This window comes from Halichoerus grypus, chromosome 7 (assembly GCF_964656455.1).
Source record: "Halichoerus grypus chromosome 7, mHalGry1.hap1.1, whole genome shotgun sequence".
In the NCBI taxonomy this organism is placed as follows: domain Eukaryota; kingdom Metazoa; phylum Chordata; class Mammalia; order Carnivora; family Phocidae; genus Halichoerus; species Halichoerus grypus.
This window is the reverse complement of record NC_135718.1, coordinates 149,211,433-149,227,578: the sequence shown is the minus strand read 5'-3', so window position 1 is coordinate 149,227,578 and position 16,146 is coordinate 149,211,433. Positions and strand designations below refer to the sequence as shown.

Genomic DNA, 16,146 nt, shown 5'->3' with positions numbered 1-16,146 from the left:
GACGATTCTCTTAACTCTGTTTAAATATGAAGAGAATCAAGTTGTTACTTTATTAGAAAGGCAGTGCATTTCCTTAAATGGCAAATGGATTACGTGTGTTTCCTCATCAATGGCAGACATTACTCATTACTCAAACGATGTCTCTGATGATTCATCAACAAAAGGCCCCAAAGGCACCTTCTGCTCATGGATCAGAACTGTCCCACGAGATGAAGCTTGTTTGTCCTCTGTCACTGTAGTGCTCATACTTAGTAGATTCTTAAATCTTGGCTGCATTGAAATTAACTAAGGAAAACATTGAGGGAAGCGGTTGGCACTCTTGTTTTGGTAAACGTTGCAGAAATAAATGCATTTGTCGTAGGAACACAAATTGATTGTCAAAGCAAGTGCTTTTAAACCAGTTTTAATTAGTCCTTCATATATTTGCCAAAGCATTAGAAATAGTATGTGGTCCTTTAGAGATTACTCATTCTACACATCTCAGATACTAAAAATCAAGTGTGGAGGTCAAGTATATATTGAGTATCAGTGGTGTGAAGAATAGTTAGAAGACAAAATCTCCATTTACTAAGGTGCTTAGGGTCATGTTTCGGGAGAAAAAAAAAAGGAATATAGAAGAGAGGCGAGAAAATAAGACATTTTGTCATCAGGTGGTGAGTAGTTGGACTGATCAGAAAGGAGGATCATTGGAAGCTGGGCTGGTGGGAGCAAGCTTTCCTCATTAAGTAGGGCTTGATCTGGGCTCTGAAGGATGAGCTGGATCTGGATAGGACAGCATGACCCATGGCACAGTTTAAAAACTTTGTGACCCTGCTGGAATTTCCTAAAATGTGGATGGATGCCTCGATTGCCACTTAGCAATGGTTGTAAATGCTGGTAGATATGGATGGATGAGGGTTTGGGCCTAGCGCATGTGTGGTAAGAATCTCTGCAATCCTCAGGTGAGTTTCGGCTCCTTACGTGGACTAAGCTGGAGTGGCCGAAGGCACAATGGTTCAGCATGTGGACTCTAGAGTTCGACTGGTTCTGTTCAAATCCCACTTCTCCAGTTTCTGGCTACGAAGTACTGGGCACATTTTTTCACTCATTTAAGCCTTTTATTATCTGTAAAACAGGAATTATGGGCATACATGAGAGGAGGCTTACCATAAAGGATTTTGTGTATTTCAGCATTTAAGATTTTTTTTAAATTGTATTTATTTATTTATTTTTTTTACTTTTTTTTTTTTATTAACATATAATGTATTATTTGTTTCAGGGCTACAGGTCTATGATTCATCAGTCTTACACAATTCACAGTGCTCACCTTAGCATACACCCTCCCCAGTGTCCATCACCCAGCCACCCCATCCCTCCCACCCCCCTCCACTCCAGCAATCCTCAGTTTGTTTCCTGAGATTGAGTCTCTTATTGTTTGTCTCCCTCTCTGGTTTAGTTTTGTTTCATTTCTCCCTCCCTTCCCCTATGATCCTCTGTCTTGTTTCTCAAATTCCTCTTATCAGTGAGATCATATGATACTTGTCTTTCTCTGATTGACTTATTTCGCTCAGCGTAATACCCTTGCAAATGGCAAGATTTCATTTTTTTGATGGCTGCATAATATTCCATTGTATATATATACCGCATCTTTATCCATTCATCTGTTGATGGACATCTGGGCTCTTTCCATAGTTTGGCTATTGTGGACATTGCTGCTATAAACATTGGGCTGCAGGTGCCCCTTCAGATCACTACATTTGTATCTTTGGGGTAAATACCCAGCACTGCAATTGCTGGGTTGTAGGGTAACTCTATTTTCAACTTTTTGAGGAACCTCCATACTGTTTTCCAGAGTGGCTGCACCAGCTGCATTCCCACCAACAGTGTACGAAGATTCCCCTTTCTCCGCATCCTCGCCAACATCTGTCGTTTCCTGACTTGTTAATTTTAGCCATTCTGACCTGTGTGAGGTGGTATCTCATTGAGGTTTTGATTTGTATTTCCCTGATGCTGAGTGATGTTGAGCACTTTTTCATGTGTCTGTTGGCCATTTGGATGTCTTTTTTTTTTAAAGATTTTATTTATTTGTCAGAGAGATAGAGAGAGAGGGAGAGAGCAAGCACAAGTAGGGGGAGTGGCAGGCAGAGGGAGAAGCAGGCTTCCTGCTGATCAAGGAGCCCGATGTGGCAATTGATCCCAGGACCCTGGAATCATGTCCTGAGCCGAAGGCAGACGCTTAACTGACTGAGCCACCCAGGCATCCCCATTTGGCTGTGTTCTTTGCAGAAGTGTCTGTTCATGTCTTCTGCCCATTTGTTGATTTGATTATTTGTTCTCTGGGTGTTGAGTTTGATAACTTCTTTATAGATTTTGGATACTAGCCCTTTATCTGATATGTCATTTGCAAATATCTTCTCCCATTCTGTCAGTTGTCTCTTAGTTTTGTTGACTGTTTCCTTTGCTTTGCAAAAGTTTTTTATCTTGATGAAGTCCCAATAGTTCATTTTTGCTCTTGCTTCCCTTGCCTTTGGTGATGTTTCTAGGAAGAAGTTGCTGTGGCTGAGGTCGAAGAGGTTGCTGCTTGTGTTCTCAAGTATTTTCCGTCTCACATTTAGGTCTTTCATCCATTTGCATCTATTTTTGTGTGTGGTGTAAGGAAATGGTCCAGTTTCATTCTTCTGCATGTGGCTGTCCAATTTTCCTAACACCATTTGTTGAAGAGACTTTTTTCCATTGGACATTCTCTCCTGCTTTGTCAAAGATTAGTTGACCATAGAGTGAGGATCCATTTCTGGGCTCTCTATTCTGTTCCGTTGATCCATGTGTCTGTTTTTGTGCCAGTACCATACTGTCTTGATGATGACAGCTTTGTAATAGAGCTTGAAGTCCGGAATTGTGATGCCGCCAACTTTGCTTTTCTTTTTCAACATTCCTCTGGCTATTTGGGGTCTTTTCTGGTTCCATATAAATTTTAGGATTATTTGTTCTATTTCTTTGAAAAAAGTGGATGGTATTTTGATAGGGATTGCATTAAATGTATGGATTGCTCTAGGTAGCATAGACATTTTCACAATATTTGTTCTTCCAATCCATGAGCATGGAACATTTTTCCATTTCTTTGTGTCTTCCTCAATTTCTTTCATGAGTATTCTGTGGTTTTCTGAGTACAGATTCTTTGCCTCTTTGGTTAGATTTATTCCTAGGTATCTTATGGTTTTGGGTGCAATTGTAAATGGGATTGACTCCTTAATTTCGCTTTCTTCTGTCTTGTTGTTGGTGTATAGAAATGCAACTGATTTCTGTGCATTGATTTTATATCCTGCCACTTGACTGAATTCCTGTATGAGTTCTAGCAGTTTTGGGGTGGAGTCTTGGGTTTTCCACATAAAGTATCATATCATCTGCAAAGAGTGAGAGTTTGACTTCTTTGCTGATTCGGATGCCTTTTATTTCTTTTTGTTGTCTCATTGCTGTGGCTAGGACTTCTAGTCCTATGTTGAATAGCGGTGGTGATAGTGGACTCCCAGCCGTGTTCCTGATGTTAGGGGGAAAGCTCTCAGTTTTTCCCCATTGAGAATGATACTTGCTGTAGGTTTTTCATAGATGGCTTTTATGATGTGAGGTATGTACCCTCTATCCCTACATTGTGATGAGTTTTGATCAGGAAAGGATGCTGTACTTTGTCAAATGCTTTTTCTGCATCTATTGAGAGGATCATATGGTTCTTGTTCTTTCTTTTATTAATGTATTGTATCACATTGATTGATTTGTGGATGTTGTACCAGCCTTGCAGCCCAGGGATAAATCCCACTTGGTCATGGTGAATAATCCTTTTAATGTACTGTTGGATCCTATTGGCTAGTATTTTGGTGAGAATTTTTGCATCCATGTCCATCAGGGATATTGGTCTGTAATTCTCCTTTTTGATGGGGTCTTTGTCTGGATTTGGGATCAAGGTAATTGTGGCCTCATAAAACGTGTTTGGAAATTTTCCTTCCATTTCTATTTTTTGGAACAGTTTCAGAAGAATAGGTATTAATTCTTCTTTAAATGTTTGGTAGAATTCTCCTGGGAAGCCATCTGGCCCTGGGCTCTTGTTTGTTGGGAGATTTTTGATGACTGCTTCAATTTCCTTACTGGTTATGGGTCTGTTCAGATTTTCTGTTTCTTCCGGTTCAGTTTTGGTAGTTTATATGTCTCTAGGAATGCATCCATTTCTTTCAGATTATCTAATTTGCTGGCATATAGTTGCTCATACTATGTTCTTATAATTGTTTGGTTTTTTTGTTTTGTTTTGTTTGTTTTTTGAACTTTTTTTTATTATGTTATGTTAATCACCATACATTACATCATTAGTTTTTGATGTAGTGTTCCATGATTCATTGTTTGCGTGTAACACCCAGTGCTCCGTGTAGTACATGCCCTCTTTAATACCCATCACCAGGCTAACCCATCCCCCCACCCGCCTCCCCTCTAGAACCCTCAGTTTGTTTCTCAGAGCCCATAGTCTCTCATGGTTTGTCTCCCCCTCTGATTTCCCCCCCTTCATTTTTCCCTTTGTATTTCTTTGGTGTTGGTTGTGATCTCTTCTCTTTCATTCATGATTTTATTTAATTGGGTCATTTCTCTTTTCTTTTTGATAAGTCTGGCCAGGGGTTTATCAGTCTTATTAATTCTTTCAAAGAACCAGCTCCTAGCTTCGTTGATCTATTCTACTGTTCTTTTGGTTTCTATTTCATTGATTTCTTCTCTGATATTTATTATTTTTCTTCTCCTGCTGGGTTTAGGCTTTATTTGCTGTTCTTTCTCCAGCTCCTTTAGGTGTAGGGTTAGGTTGTGTATTTGAGACCTTTCTTGTTTCTTTTTTTTTTTTTTTTTTTTAAAGATTTTATTTATTTATTTGAGACAGAGAGAATGAGAGAGAGAGAGCACATGAGAGGGGGGAGGGTCAGAGGGAGAAGCAGGCTCCCCGCCGAGCAGGGAGCCCGATGCGGGACTCGATCCAGGGACTGCAGGATCATGACCTGAGCCGAAGGCAGTCGCTTAACCAACTGAGCCACCCAGGCGCCCCGAGACCTTTCTTGTTTCTTGAGGAAGGCTTGTATTGCTATATACTTTCCTCTTAGGACTGCCTTTGCTGCATCCCAAAGATTTTCAGCAGCTGTGTTTTCATTTTCATTTGTTTCCATGAATTTTTTAAATTATTCTTTAATTTCCTGGTTGACCCATTCATTCTTTAGTAGGATGCTCTTAGCCTTCATGTATTTGAGTTCTTTCCAACTTTCCTCTTGTGATTGAGTTCTAGTTTCAAAGCATTGTGGTCTGAAAATATGCAGGGAATGATCCCAATCTTTTGGTACTGGTTGAGACCTGATTTGTGACCCAGGATGTGATCGATTCTGGAGAATGTTCCACGGGCACTAGAGAAGAATGTGTACTCTGTTGCTTTGAGATGGAATGTTCTAAATATATCTGTGAAGTCCATCTGGTCCAGTGTGTCATTTAAAGTCTTTATTTCCTTGTTGATCTTTTGCTCAGATGATCTGTCCATTTCAGTGAGGAGGGTATTAAAGTCTCCTACCATTATTGTATTATTGTCTATGTGTTTCTTTGATTTTGTTTTAATTGGCTTATATAATTGGCTGCTCCCATGTTAGGGGCATAGATATTTACAATTGTTAGATCTTCTTGTTGGATAGACCCTTTAAGTATGATATAGTGTCCTTCCTCATCTCTTATTATAGTCTTTGATTTCAAATCTAATTTGTCTGATATAAGGATTGCCACCCCAGCTTTCTTTTGATGTACATTAGCATGGTAAATGGTTTTCCACCCCCTCACTTTAAATCTGGAGGTGTCTTTGGGTCTAAAATGAGTCTCTTGCAGACAGCATATGGATGAGTCTTGTTTTTTAATCCAATCTGATAGCCTGTGTCTTTTGATTGGGGCATTTAGCCCATAGTTACATTCAGGGTAACTATTGAAAGATAGGAATTTAGTGCCATTGTATGGCCTGTAAGGTGACTGTTACTGTATATTGTCTGTGTTCCTTTCTGGTCTATGTTGCTTTTAGGCTCTCTCTTTGCTTAGAGGACCCCTTTCAATATTTCTTGTAGGGATGGTTTGGTGTTGGCAAATTCTTTTAGTTTTTGTTTGTCCTGGAAGCTTTTTATCTCTCCTTCTATTTTCAATGACAGCCTAGTTGGATATAGTATTCTTGGCTGCATATTTTCTCGTTTAGTGCTCTGAATATATCATGCCAGTCCTTTCTGGCCTGCCAGGTCTCTGTGGATAGGTCTGCGGCCTATCTAATATTTCTACTATTGTAGGTTACAGACCTCTTGTCCTGAACTGCTTTCAGGATTTTCTCTTTGTCTCTGAGACTCGTAAGTTTTACTATTAGATGTTGGGGTGTTGACCTATTTTTATTGATTTTGAGGGGGTTTCTCTGTGCCTCCTGGATTTTGATGCCTGTTTCCTTCCCCAAATTAGGGAAGTTCTCTGCTGTAATTTGTTCTAATATACCTTCTGCTTCTCTCTCTCTTTTTTCTTCTGGGATCCCAATTATTCTAATATTGTTTTGTCTTATGGTATCACTTATCTCTCAAATTCTCCCCTTGTGATCCAGTAGTTGTTTATCTCTCTTTTTTCAGCTTCTTTATTCTCCATCATTTGGTCTTCTGTATCACTAATTCTCTCTTCTGCCTCATTTATCCTAACAGTTGGAGCCTCCATTTTTTTATTACACCTCATTAATAGCCTTTTTGATTTCAACTTGGTTAGATTTTAGTTCTTTTATTTCTCCAGAAAGGGATTCTCTAGTATGTTCTATACTTTTTCGAAGCCCAGCTAGTATCTTTAGAATAGTCATTCTGAACTCTAGTTCTGACATCTTACTAATGTCTATATTGATTAGGTCCCTGGCAGTCAGTACTGCCTCTTGTTCTTTTTTTTTGAGGTGAGTTTTTCCGTCTTGTCATTTTGTCCAGAGAAGAATAGATGAATGATAGAACAAAATGCTAAAAGTGTAACAATGACCCTAGAAAAATATACACTAAACAAATCAGAAGAGACCCAAAACCAGGGGGAGAAGAAAAAAAAAAAAGAATACAATCAGGCTGGTGAATAGAACAGAGCCACACACTAGATTTTGGGTGTATTTTGGTCTGTTAGAAGAAACTGCCTCCTAAAATTTTAAAGAAAGAAAAACTTATATATATATATATAAAAATAAGGGTAAATATGATGAATATGACTGTAAAGATGAAAATTGAAAAAGATTTTAAAAAAGGAATTGACAAGAAGTTGGTTGAAAAAAAGAAAAGAGAAATTAAAAAAAAAAAGAATGTAATCAGGCAAGCCATACACTAGAGATTTAAGGTATATTTTGGTCTGTTAGAAGAAACTGTCTCCCAAAATTTTAAAGAAAGAAAAACTTATATATATATATACAAAAAATAAGGTTAAGTACAATGAAGCGCTAGAATATGACTGTAAAAATGAAAATTAAAAAAGATTTTAAAAAAGGAATTGATAAGATGGTTGAAAAAGGAAAGAAGAAAAATTCAAGAAAAAAAATAGAAAAAGAAAAAATAAAGAAAATTAAAAAAATTAACTTTGAAAGACTAAAGAATCATGGTAAAAAAGCCATGGATTCTATGTGCATTATTCCCCTAGCGCTGGAGTTCTGCCGTTCTCGTTGATGGGTAAACTTGGTCTTGGCTGGCTGTTCTTGCTGATCTTCTGGGGGAGGGGCCTGTTGCCATGGTTCTCAAATGTTTTTGCTGGAGGCGGAATTGCCCTGCCCTTGCCGGGTCGGGCTAAGTAATCTGCTCGGGTTTCTCTCGGGAGCTTTTGTCCCTGCAAGCTTTCCGTACGGCTTTGGAGGCCAAGAGTGAGAATGGTGGCCTCCCAATCTCTGCCCCAGAGGAGCCGAGAACTCGGCGTCCCCACTCCTCAGTGCGCCCCCAGAGAAAAGCAGTCAGTCACTGCCGTCTCCCCGGTCTCCGGCCACACTCCGTGCTCACCCGGCCTGTGACCAAGCGTTTCTATCTCTGGCACCCGACCCCGTGCGGAGTCTCCAAACCCAGCAGATCCCTGTGGTGCGCTCCCACGCCGCTCCTCCCAGGGGAGGAAGGGGAGTCTCCCCGGATCTGCCACTTGTTGGGTCCCTGCTGGAGGAGCAGTGGCCTGACTGTGCTGCGGATCACGGTTTATGGCAACCCCGAGCTGAGAGCCCGCTCCTTGGCTCCATCTCTGCAGCCGGCTTCCCCGCTCTGATACCTGGGAGCTCTGCCGCACTCAGGCACCCCCGGTCTTTCTGTGACCCCGAGGGTCCTGAGACCACACTGTCCCGCGAGGGTTCCACCCCCCGCTTAGCCACTGGAGCGATGTCCCTCAGCAGAGCCGACTTCTAAAAGTTCCGATTTTGTGCTCTGCGGCTCTATCACTTGCGGGTAGCAGCTGATGGAGGCCCCCTCCCCTGCCGTCTATCCTCCCGAATATCGCCTCGGATTCACTTCTCCTACCTTCCAGAAAGTGGTCGCTTTTCTGTTCATAGAATTGCTGCTATTCTTCCATCTCCTGTTGAGTTTGTAGGTGTTCAGAATGGTTTGATCCCTATCCAGCTGAATTCCTGGGACCAGACGAAATTTAGGTCTCCTACTCCTCCGCCATCTTGCTCCACCCTCCTCAGCATTTAAGATTTCAAAGAAAACTATCTCAATGAAAACAGTATAGTGCTGGCATGTGACTTGACAGATCAGTGGAATAGAATAGAAAGTTTGGGACAGGCCCTCACCGTACAGGGATCTGGTGTATGATAGCGATGGCATTCCAAATTAGTGGGGGACAGGGATTATTCAGCCAATGTTGCCGAAAAAGAGAATAGGATCTTTTCTTCATACGTCATACCCAAATAAAATTCTAGATAAAAGAGTTACACATAAAAGTTAAAATATATGATTACTAGAAGGAAATATGGGGACATGTTTAAATAGTTTAAGAGTGTGGGGGCTTAGCTATTCCCAGGAGCTGCAAGAAAAAAGACTGAGCATTTTTTTTTTTAATTTTATTTATTTGAGAGAGGGAGAGAGAGAGAGAGAGAGAGCATAAGCGGTGGGGCGGGGGAGGGACAGAGGGAGAGGGAGAAGCAGGCTCCCCGCTGAGCAGGGAACCCAATGTGGGGCTTGATCCCAGGACCCTGAGATCATGACCTGAGCCGAATGCAGATGCTTAACCGACTGAGCCACCCAGGCGCCCCTGAACATTTTGATTACATGAAAGTTATCAAATTTTGCGTGACCAAAATCCTCACTATAAATACACTCCAAAGACTGACCACGATGTGGAAGAAAATTAGCTGCCACGCGTATCATAGGAAAGGGTTCATTTTTATACTAGTTAAGGAGCTTCAGCAAATCAAGAGAAACAACCTGCTGGAACAGTGGGCAAAGGGTATGAACAGAGAATCTTTAAACTGTCTTAATCCCATGAAGAGGCGCTCAACCTTATTCATGCTAAGAGACATGGAAATCAAAACTGTAACGAAAGACTGTTTCTCATCTCTGATTAGTAGAGATGAGGAAGCTTGGCACTTCACCATCCTGGCAGGGCCGTTGGGAGCGAGCACTCTCCCGCACTGCTAGGGGGAGGTAGACTGATGAAGCCTGTATCCAGGACTGTTTAGCAAGATCATTCAAGATAACACACACCCAGCCCTTTGACCCAATAATTCCATCTTTGGTAATTATCTTATAGATGTACTCAGATTCACATGAGGTGATGTATTCATCATTCACTGCAGTGTGGTTTGTAATAGCAAAGACTGGAAATAACGTGTATGTCCATCATTTGGAAATTGATTACATAATTGATGGTCCATCCATGAGATGGAATACTGGGCTTCTTTAGCAACGAATGAAACAGCTCTCTATTTGCTGATTTGAACATATCTCGAAGGGCCTATCGTTCAAGTGAAAAATGCAAAGTATGAAATAATGTGTATATTTTGCTTCCATTTAAGTAAGAGAAGAGGATATATGTGTTTTTAAGCAAACAGATTTTCTTTGGAAGAATATGTAAGGTACTAGCAAGAGTGCGTGCTTCCAGAGAGGACAGCTAGGTGGCCGGAAAATTGGGAAGGTAGGGAGACTCACCTTTTGCCATGTACATCCTCTGAATGGTGTGCATGGTCATGCTTACCTACTAAGAAAATGAAATATTACATCAATGACCTGTACTTACTGTGGCATGGGCCGAGTATCAACTCTGAAAAAGCTAGTCAGTGTGCTGTGAACTCTAACTTGGGGATTAAGGAAAGAGACAGCTAAAATATGAGGGTTTTTCTGCTTTAAATAAATGTTCAAAGGATACTATTAAGCAGGTTACACTGGTGGCTCATGAAGACATCACCATTAGCTGATGATATTCAGGAGAATTTTTAGAGTTTGTTTAGAGCATGGTTAAGTGCTGATTATAGATTCCCCACAGCCTCACTCATCTTGGGCCAAAGAAGAAAAAAATCATTGACATCCTCTTCCTTTCCAGGTATGGCTTTTCCACCAAAAGCCCGAGTCTCTTAATCCTCTGACCAAATATCTGAGTGCCACCACTGGCTTTGGAAGCAATTACGTAACAACCCAGAAGGTAAGTGCGTTCACGCTGTTGCGTGGAGACCGTTTGCTGCTCGGCTGCTGAACTGGTCCCTGGCTCCCTGGCTTCCCTCTCTGGCTTCCCTCTTTGGTCGCTAGCAACACACTGGCCTGTTTTCATCCCTGTCTGCTCTCTCTCCCGCCTCTGAGCCTCGCATGTCCTCTTCTGTCCACCTGAATACCTCTTACCCTTCTTCTTTCAACTGATTGATTTCTGCCTGTGCCTAAGATGTCAGCTTGTACCTCAGCCTTCTGTGACCCGTCAGACCAGGTCAGGTGCCTCCATCATAGGCTTTCTTGACATCTCATACCTCTTCTGTGTAGGATTCGCTCAATGCCGGACTCTTCTGTCTGAATATAGGCTCTGTGAGGGGGAGGATTATACCCCCTTCCCTAGCATGTTGCCTTGCACATAGTAGGCGCTCAAGAAACGTGTTGCAAGGTGGATGACACATAAAGTGTCTTTCTGGAAGTTCACTTCCCTTTGAGTGTTCAGTTCTGCTTGTGACAATTATTAGCTTCAATCCATTGGTATTTTCAAGAGTCAGGGGATGAAGTATGGAAAAAAAGAACCCTTGGTGCCGTGGTTTTTAGACTGTGTAGTCTTCTAAAGAGAAGCCAAACGTGGAGTTACGTATAAGAAAATGAGAAAATTTATTTTGAACTTATAAAGCTGTTTTTCTTGTATTTTTGTCACGAGTAAGGTTTATCTCAGCCTCCTGTTTTCCACTGCCTAGTTTATGTGGGAGGCGCTGACATAAAATGAAACTAGATTGAGACAAATAATTTCTCTCGGCGATGTCAGATAATTGGCAGAGATCTTGTCTGTGTCAGTAGTTTGAGGTCTAAGGGGAACCGTTCTCTTGCTTGCCATGGTGTCTCTCTACTAAAAATGAACCTATGAACCTCCAGTGTTTTCCAAAATATGTTCTGTGGGATTCTAGTTCCTTGAGAAGATTTGCAAAAAGCTGTTTGTCGGCCAAGTAAATTTGAGAAATGCTTCATATTTTACTTCCCACTTTCAGAGACTTCCACACAGCACATTTGCCCAGGGAAGGCTCCGAGGAGTTGCCACAGTTCACGCGTGTGTGTGTGTGTGTGTGTGTGTGTGTGTGTGCGCGCGCACGTGCGCAGTGTTTCATCCTACCATTTATAATTTTTTCTTGACTACGTGACTTTTTTTTCCTTCACATTTTATGTAGTACTTAATATCACAGAGAACACGCCTTGGGAACTCTATTGTAAGTTAATAAGCTTCCTTTTAAAAAGGCCCTCAGAGTTTGTTTGAACATACTATCGATTAATCTCGAGGGAATGACTAGGGAGAAAATGCTTCATTCTATAAACCAAAATATTGTATTAGCATTTTATGGAAATGTGTTGAAGAAAGTGTTTTAAAAACGTTGATTAATTTGGGGAAGTCCGCTTTCTTCTCTGTTCAGAGGTGGGGTTGTGGGGTTGAATGAGCTCTCTATTGGATCCAGTTCCAATAGGGAAAAACTCTGACAGAGATTTATAATGAATGTAAGTGTTAGTTCCAAAATGTTCAAAAGTTTTTAATTTTCAGCCTTTCAGCTTTGTGAAGAAGGAGGCTTTTTAAAAAAGTTTAGGCTCTGTGTTGACCTGAAAAGAGGTATCGCTTTATTTTTTTATAGAAGCTGAGAGTTTGCTTTTACATACAGTGTGTCAGTTAAAATTAGATTTTCTACATGAAACAGAGGGTGTGAACTAACAGCAGATTCAACTGGATGGAAGCTCAGGTTTCTCACATGTAAAAGCAGTTTTGGAGAGTGGTCCCCTTGGGCTGGTGTTGGCAGCTCCCCAAATTGCCAGGCACCCAGGGTCCTTCAGTCACTCTTCTGCCATCCCTGGGGTGTGACCCTCATTCTTTGGCTCAGGAGAGCAAGATGGAAGAAGGGGGAAAGATGGGAGTGTCCATACCTTTGAAGGGGACTCGTGGGCAGGACTGCCCACGTCCACTCAGATCTCATTGGCCAGAGCAGAGTCATTTCCGTGGCGCCTGGCAATGTAGGCTTTTAGTCTGGAGGCCGGCGAACCCGGCTAAAGCTTGGGCTCTTTATGGAAGAAGGTGGACATTAGGTGGATGGCAGTTTAATTGCAAAAAACTTTTGATTTTTCTCTTTTGTCCTCATATCTCATTTGGCTGGGGTCTCCTATGACTGGATACACAAGAGTTGGGGAGAGAGCGAAACCAGATCTTTCAGTCTTGCTGTGTAAGGGCAGCATCGGTAGCTTTGCTGAGGGTTGGGGTTTGGACTGAACACGTCCTCAGGATCTCAGAGTCAGGAGCCCCAGCCCTGACCTACCAGCCCTGTTGTTTTTGTTTATGTGTTATTCTCTTATGTATGTTGAATACCTTCCTTTTACACAAATGCCATTCGTTTTATTTTTCCTTTCTGTTCATCCCTATCTTTGCTTCTTTTCCAGATGGACCTAGATGAAGACACTGCTGAAAAATTTTACCAAAACTTACTGGAACTTGAAAAGCGTATTAGGGACACCATTCAAAAAACAAACGATCAGAGCTGACGGTGGCACTCTCTGAAACATCGCAGACCTACTGTGCTTTCTGGGATTCTGTTGAGTTGGGTGATGTGGCTGTGTGGTAAACAGTGAGCTGGAATTGTCTCTTCCCTCCTTTCAGGATTATCTCTAAGACTGTATGCGTGCACATGAGAAAAAGATCGATAAGTAAAATACGAGTTAGCTGTTCTCCAGAATGGTGTCACATCAAAATTGTGCTCGAGTCACCCAACCAAGGATGTGTTCATTGGTTCTGCCGACTGGAGCCCAGGCGCCACGTGGTGGGATGAGGTGTGGACTCGAGTACTCATGACGCAGGCACTCACCGGCCTGCTTTTGGCCTGCCCGAGCAGGAGGAAGTTCTGGGCACTCTCTGAGTGAATCTGAGCTTTGTTCCTTTTCTTATGGACAGTTTTCTAGGTCTTGTACCTTATTTCTTCCTCCTCGTGGTGCTTCTAAAAATCCCGAGATTGTGGGGCGTCTCGTGGCTCAGTCAGTTAGGCGTCCGACTCTTGATTTCACCTCAGGTCATGATCTCAGGGGCGAGAGATTGAGCCCTGAGTTGGGCTCCGTGCTCCGCATGGGGTCTGCTTGGGATTCTCTCTCTCCCTCTCCCTATCGATTCTCACATGCATACATGCGCTCTCATTCTCAGATAAAGAAAATCTTTAAAAATCCCGAGATTGTTAGAATCCTAACAGTCGTAATACAGATACCCATGTAGTTAATCGCAGGAACAAAATTATATGTGTTTGGGCACTTGAATTATTTCTTCCTTTGGAAGTGTCTTTCATTGATGTCGAGGTGGTCTGCGTTAATGTTGGGCCTGACCTTTAACACCATTTGCAAATTTGTTCATTGCCGACCAGCCTGTTTTTCATGATTATATTTTAATGTATGCAAACGTGCAGCAAAAACTTATTTATTCACATTGTTTCAAAAAAATTTTCCAACTGAATAATTGCAGGTGGGGTATCTGCTGGTATCAGTAGTGGTTGGAAGTGGTTTGCATATAAAGACAAAAATGCTAAAATGCCTAGATGTCTTTACCCTACATATAACCACTGTACCTGGAATATAATAAAGTGAGCAAAATTTTGAATGACTTAATAAAAGTGAAAAATTGTATAGAAATATAGTTTCTATATATTCTAAGTATGAATTTTTTGGTTATAGTTTCCCTCATTTTGTTGGTAAAGATATTTTTAATAAAGTTAAGCCTTCTGTATGTGAAAACGAGGGCTGAGTGCTTCTGCACGCTCCCCGCTGTCTTTGAGAAGGGGTGAGGTTGGAGAGCTGAGAGCAGCGCTGGGTCGTGCTCTTGTGACCACTCACACTGCAAGTGTGCGAGAAGCACTTTATTGTGAATCTCAGGTTCCTCATCTGTAAAGTGGAGTCAGGCTCTTTCTGCTTCCTCTGCTCGCGGGTGTGGAGGAACGTTAAATGCCATAACACATGTGAATGAATAAACAGCATTTTTGAGAATGATGACAATACGGTTTTTCTTAGAGACGGATAAGCCAGAGTGTCATGGTTCAAATGATGCAACGTAAGGCGCTGAGCGACATTGTCCTGTCTGACTGAGAGTTCGGTTTTCTGAACGTTGAACCTTCACTCAGGAGGCAGCATCTAGACGAGCAAGAAGGCACCGGGACAGGGGCGTGGGCACTGGGATGGGGAGGACACTGGATCAAATTTGGGTTTAGTCATTAACTAACTTGCTAACTTAGGGCAGATTACTTCAGTTTATACCTCGATTTAATTACAAAAATATTGCTACCAGTGCTTACCTTGAAGAATTGGAAGACTGTGTTGTGTCCTAGTAGATGCATGGTCAGTACAAACTGGATTATTTATTTCTGTTCTACTGTAAGTGCCCAAAAGGAGACTTTAAGTGGGAACTAAATCCTGGTATCATGCCATTCATGATGTGTCAGTAGGTTGGTGCTCTGTGTATTTTCTGAGCCATTTTATCAAATTTCCTTGAAGTGGAGAACAAATCGCAGCCCCCCTTTGCCCCTCCCAAGTGCACACCCTAAGTGGCGTACATCAGCAGTTGGTTCTTGTCCTTAAATCATCCCAGATTTCAGTTTTTATACCTGAACTTGGCTACTAGGTTGAAGATTCAACTACTAGGAGTTGGGCTCCAGGAGATGCCTGATTTTTCTCGCATAAATGGCTAATCAGATTTCTTTGGACTCCTGCACTTACTCTGATTTCCATGATGGATTTAGTACAAGTCATTCATTCATTCTGCAGCTATGTATCAGGCACTAGCCCTATGCCCAGCACTCTTGGGTTTTGAGGATAGAGAGTGGACATGTGAAGATAGAATGGGACATTTCAAAATGCATTTAATAGCTGTTCCAGAAAGAAGAAATTGAGAAATGGGAAAGAGGCAATATTTGAAGAGAGAAAAGCCGAGCATTTGTCAGAGTTGATGGCAGCTATGATCATCAGATTGAGGAAGAATGACAAGTCTCAAACACAAACAAACTCAGATACGGTGAAACTGCAGAGAGCCCGCGAAACTGACTTGCCAACCAGAGAAAAGAGATCACTAATGAGAGTTCTTGAGACTAAGGGCAGATTTCTTCCCGTGTTACTTTTGAGAAGACAAGAAAAAAGTAAGTGCTGAGTGAAGTCAAACCCATCTGAGCTGTAACTTCAGAGTGAAGCTGAAATAAAATTTTGAGACAAAAGTTGCAAGTTTATTTCTAACCCTTACTGACAGAGGTTACCTCTGACATTCCTCTTTTGAAAAAGATACCTGGAAGAGGTATTTGAAAAAGAAAATTGGATCCTACAAGGGAGAAGTGAGATGCAAAAGGAATAATGAGTAAAGATATTTGCAAACACGTAGATAAGCCTTCAACTTTGACTTTATAAAACAATAATAAAAATGCCTAGTTTCAGAAGGAAAAAAGGCAAGGTGTCAATATGCAAGCTGGGGGAGTTGACTAAAGATATT

The 16,146-nt window shown here is 41.6% G+C and overlaps 1 protein-coding gene across 1 annotated transcript in view; it reads left to right on the top strand.

Annotated features, from left to right (window-relative positions):
• The window catches only part of HSD17B7 (hydroxysteroid 17-beta dehydrogenase 7), a 31,040-nt gene extending 16,377 nt beyond the window's left edge, over positions 1–14,663 (top strand). Inside the window, exons 8-9 of the mRNA XM_036103483.2 lie at positions 10,528–10,626; positions 13,080–14,663. Of these exons, the coding sequence (XP_035959376.2) occupies positions 10,528–10,626; positions 13,080–13,181 (201 nt within the window). The 3' untranslated portion in view covers positions 13,182–14,663. The remainder of the gene's footprint in view (positions 1–10,527; positions 10,627–13,079) is intronic.
• The last annotated feature ends 1,483 nt before the right edge of the window (positions 14,664–16,146 follow it).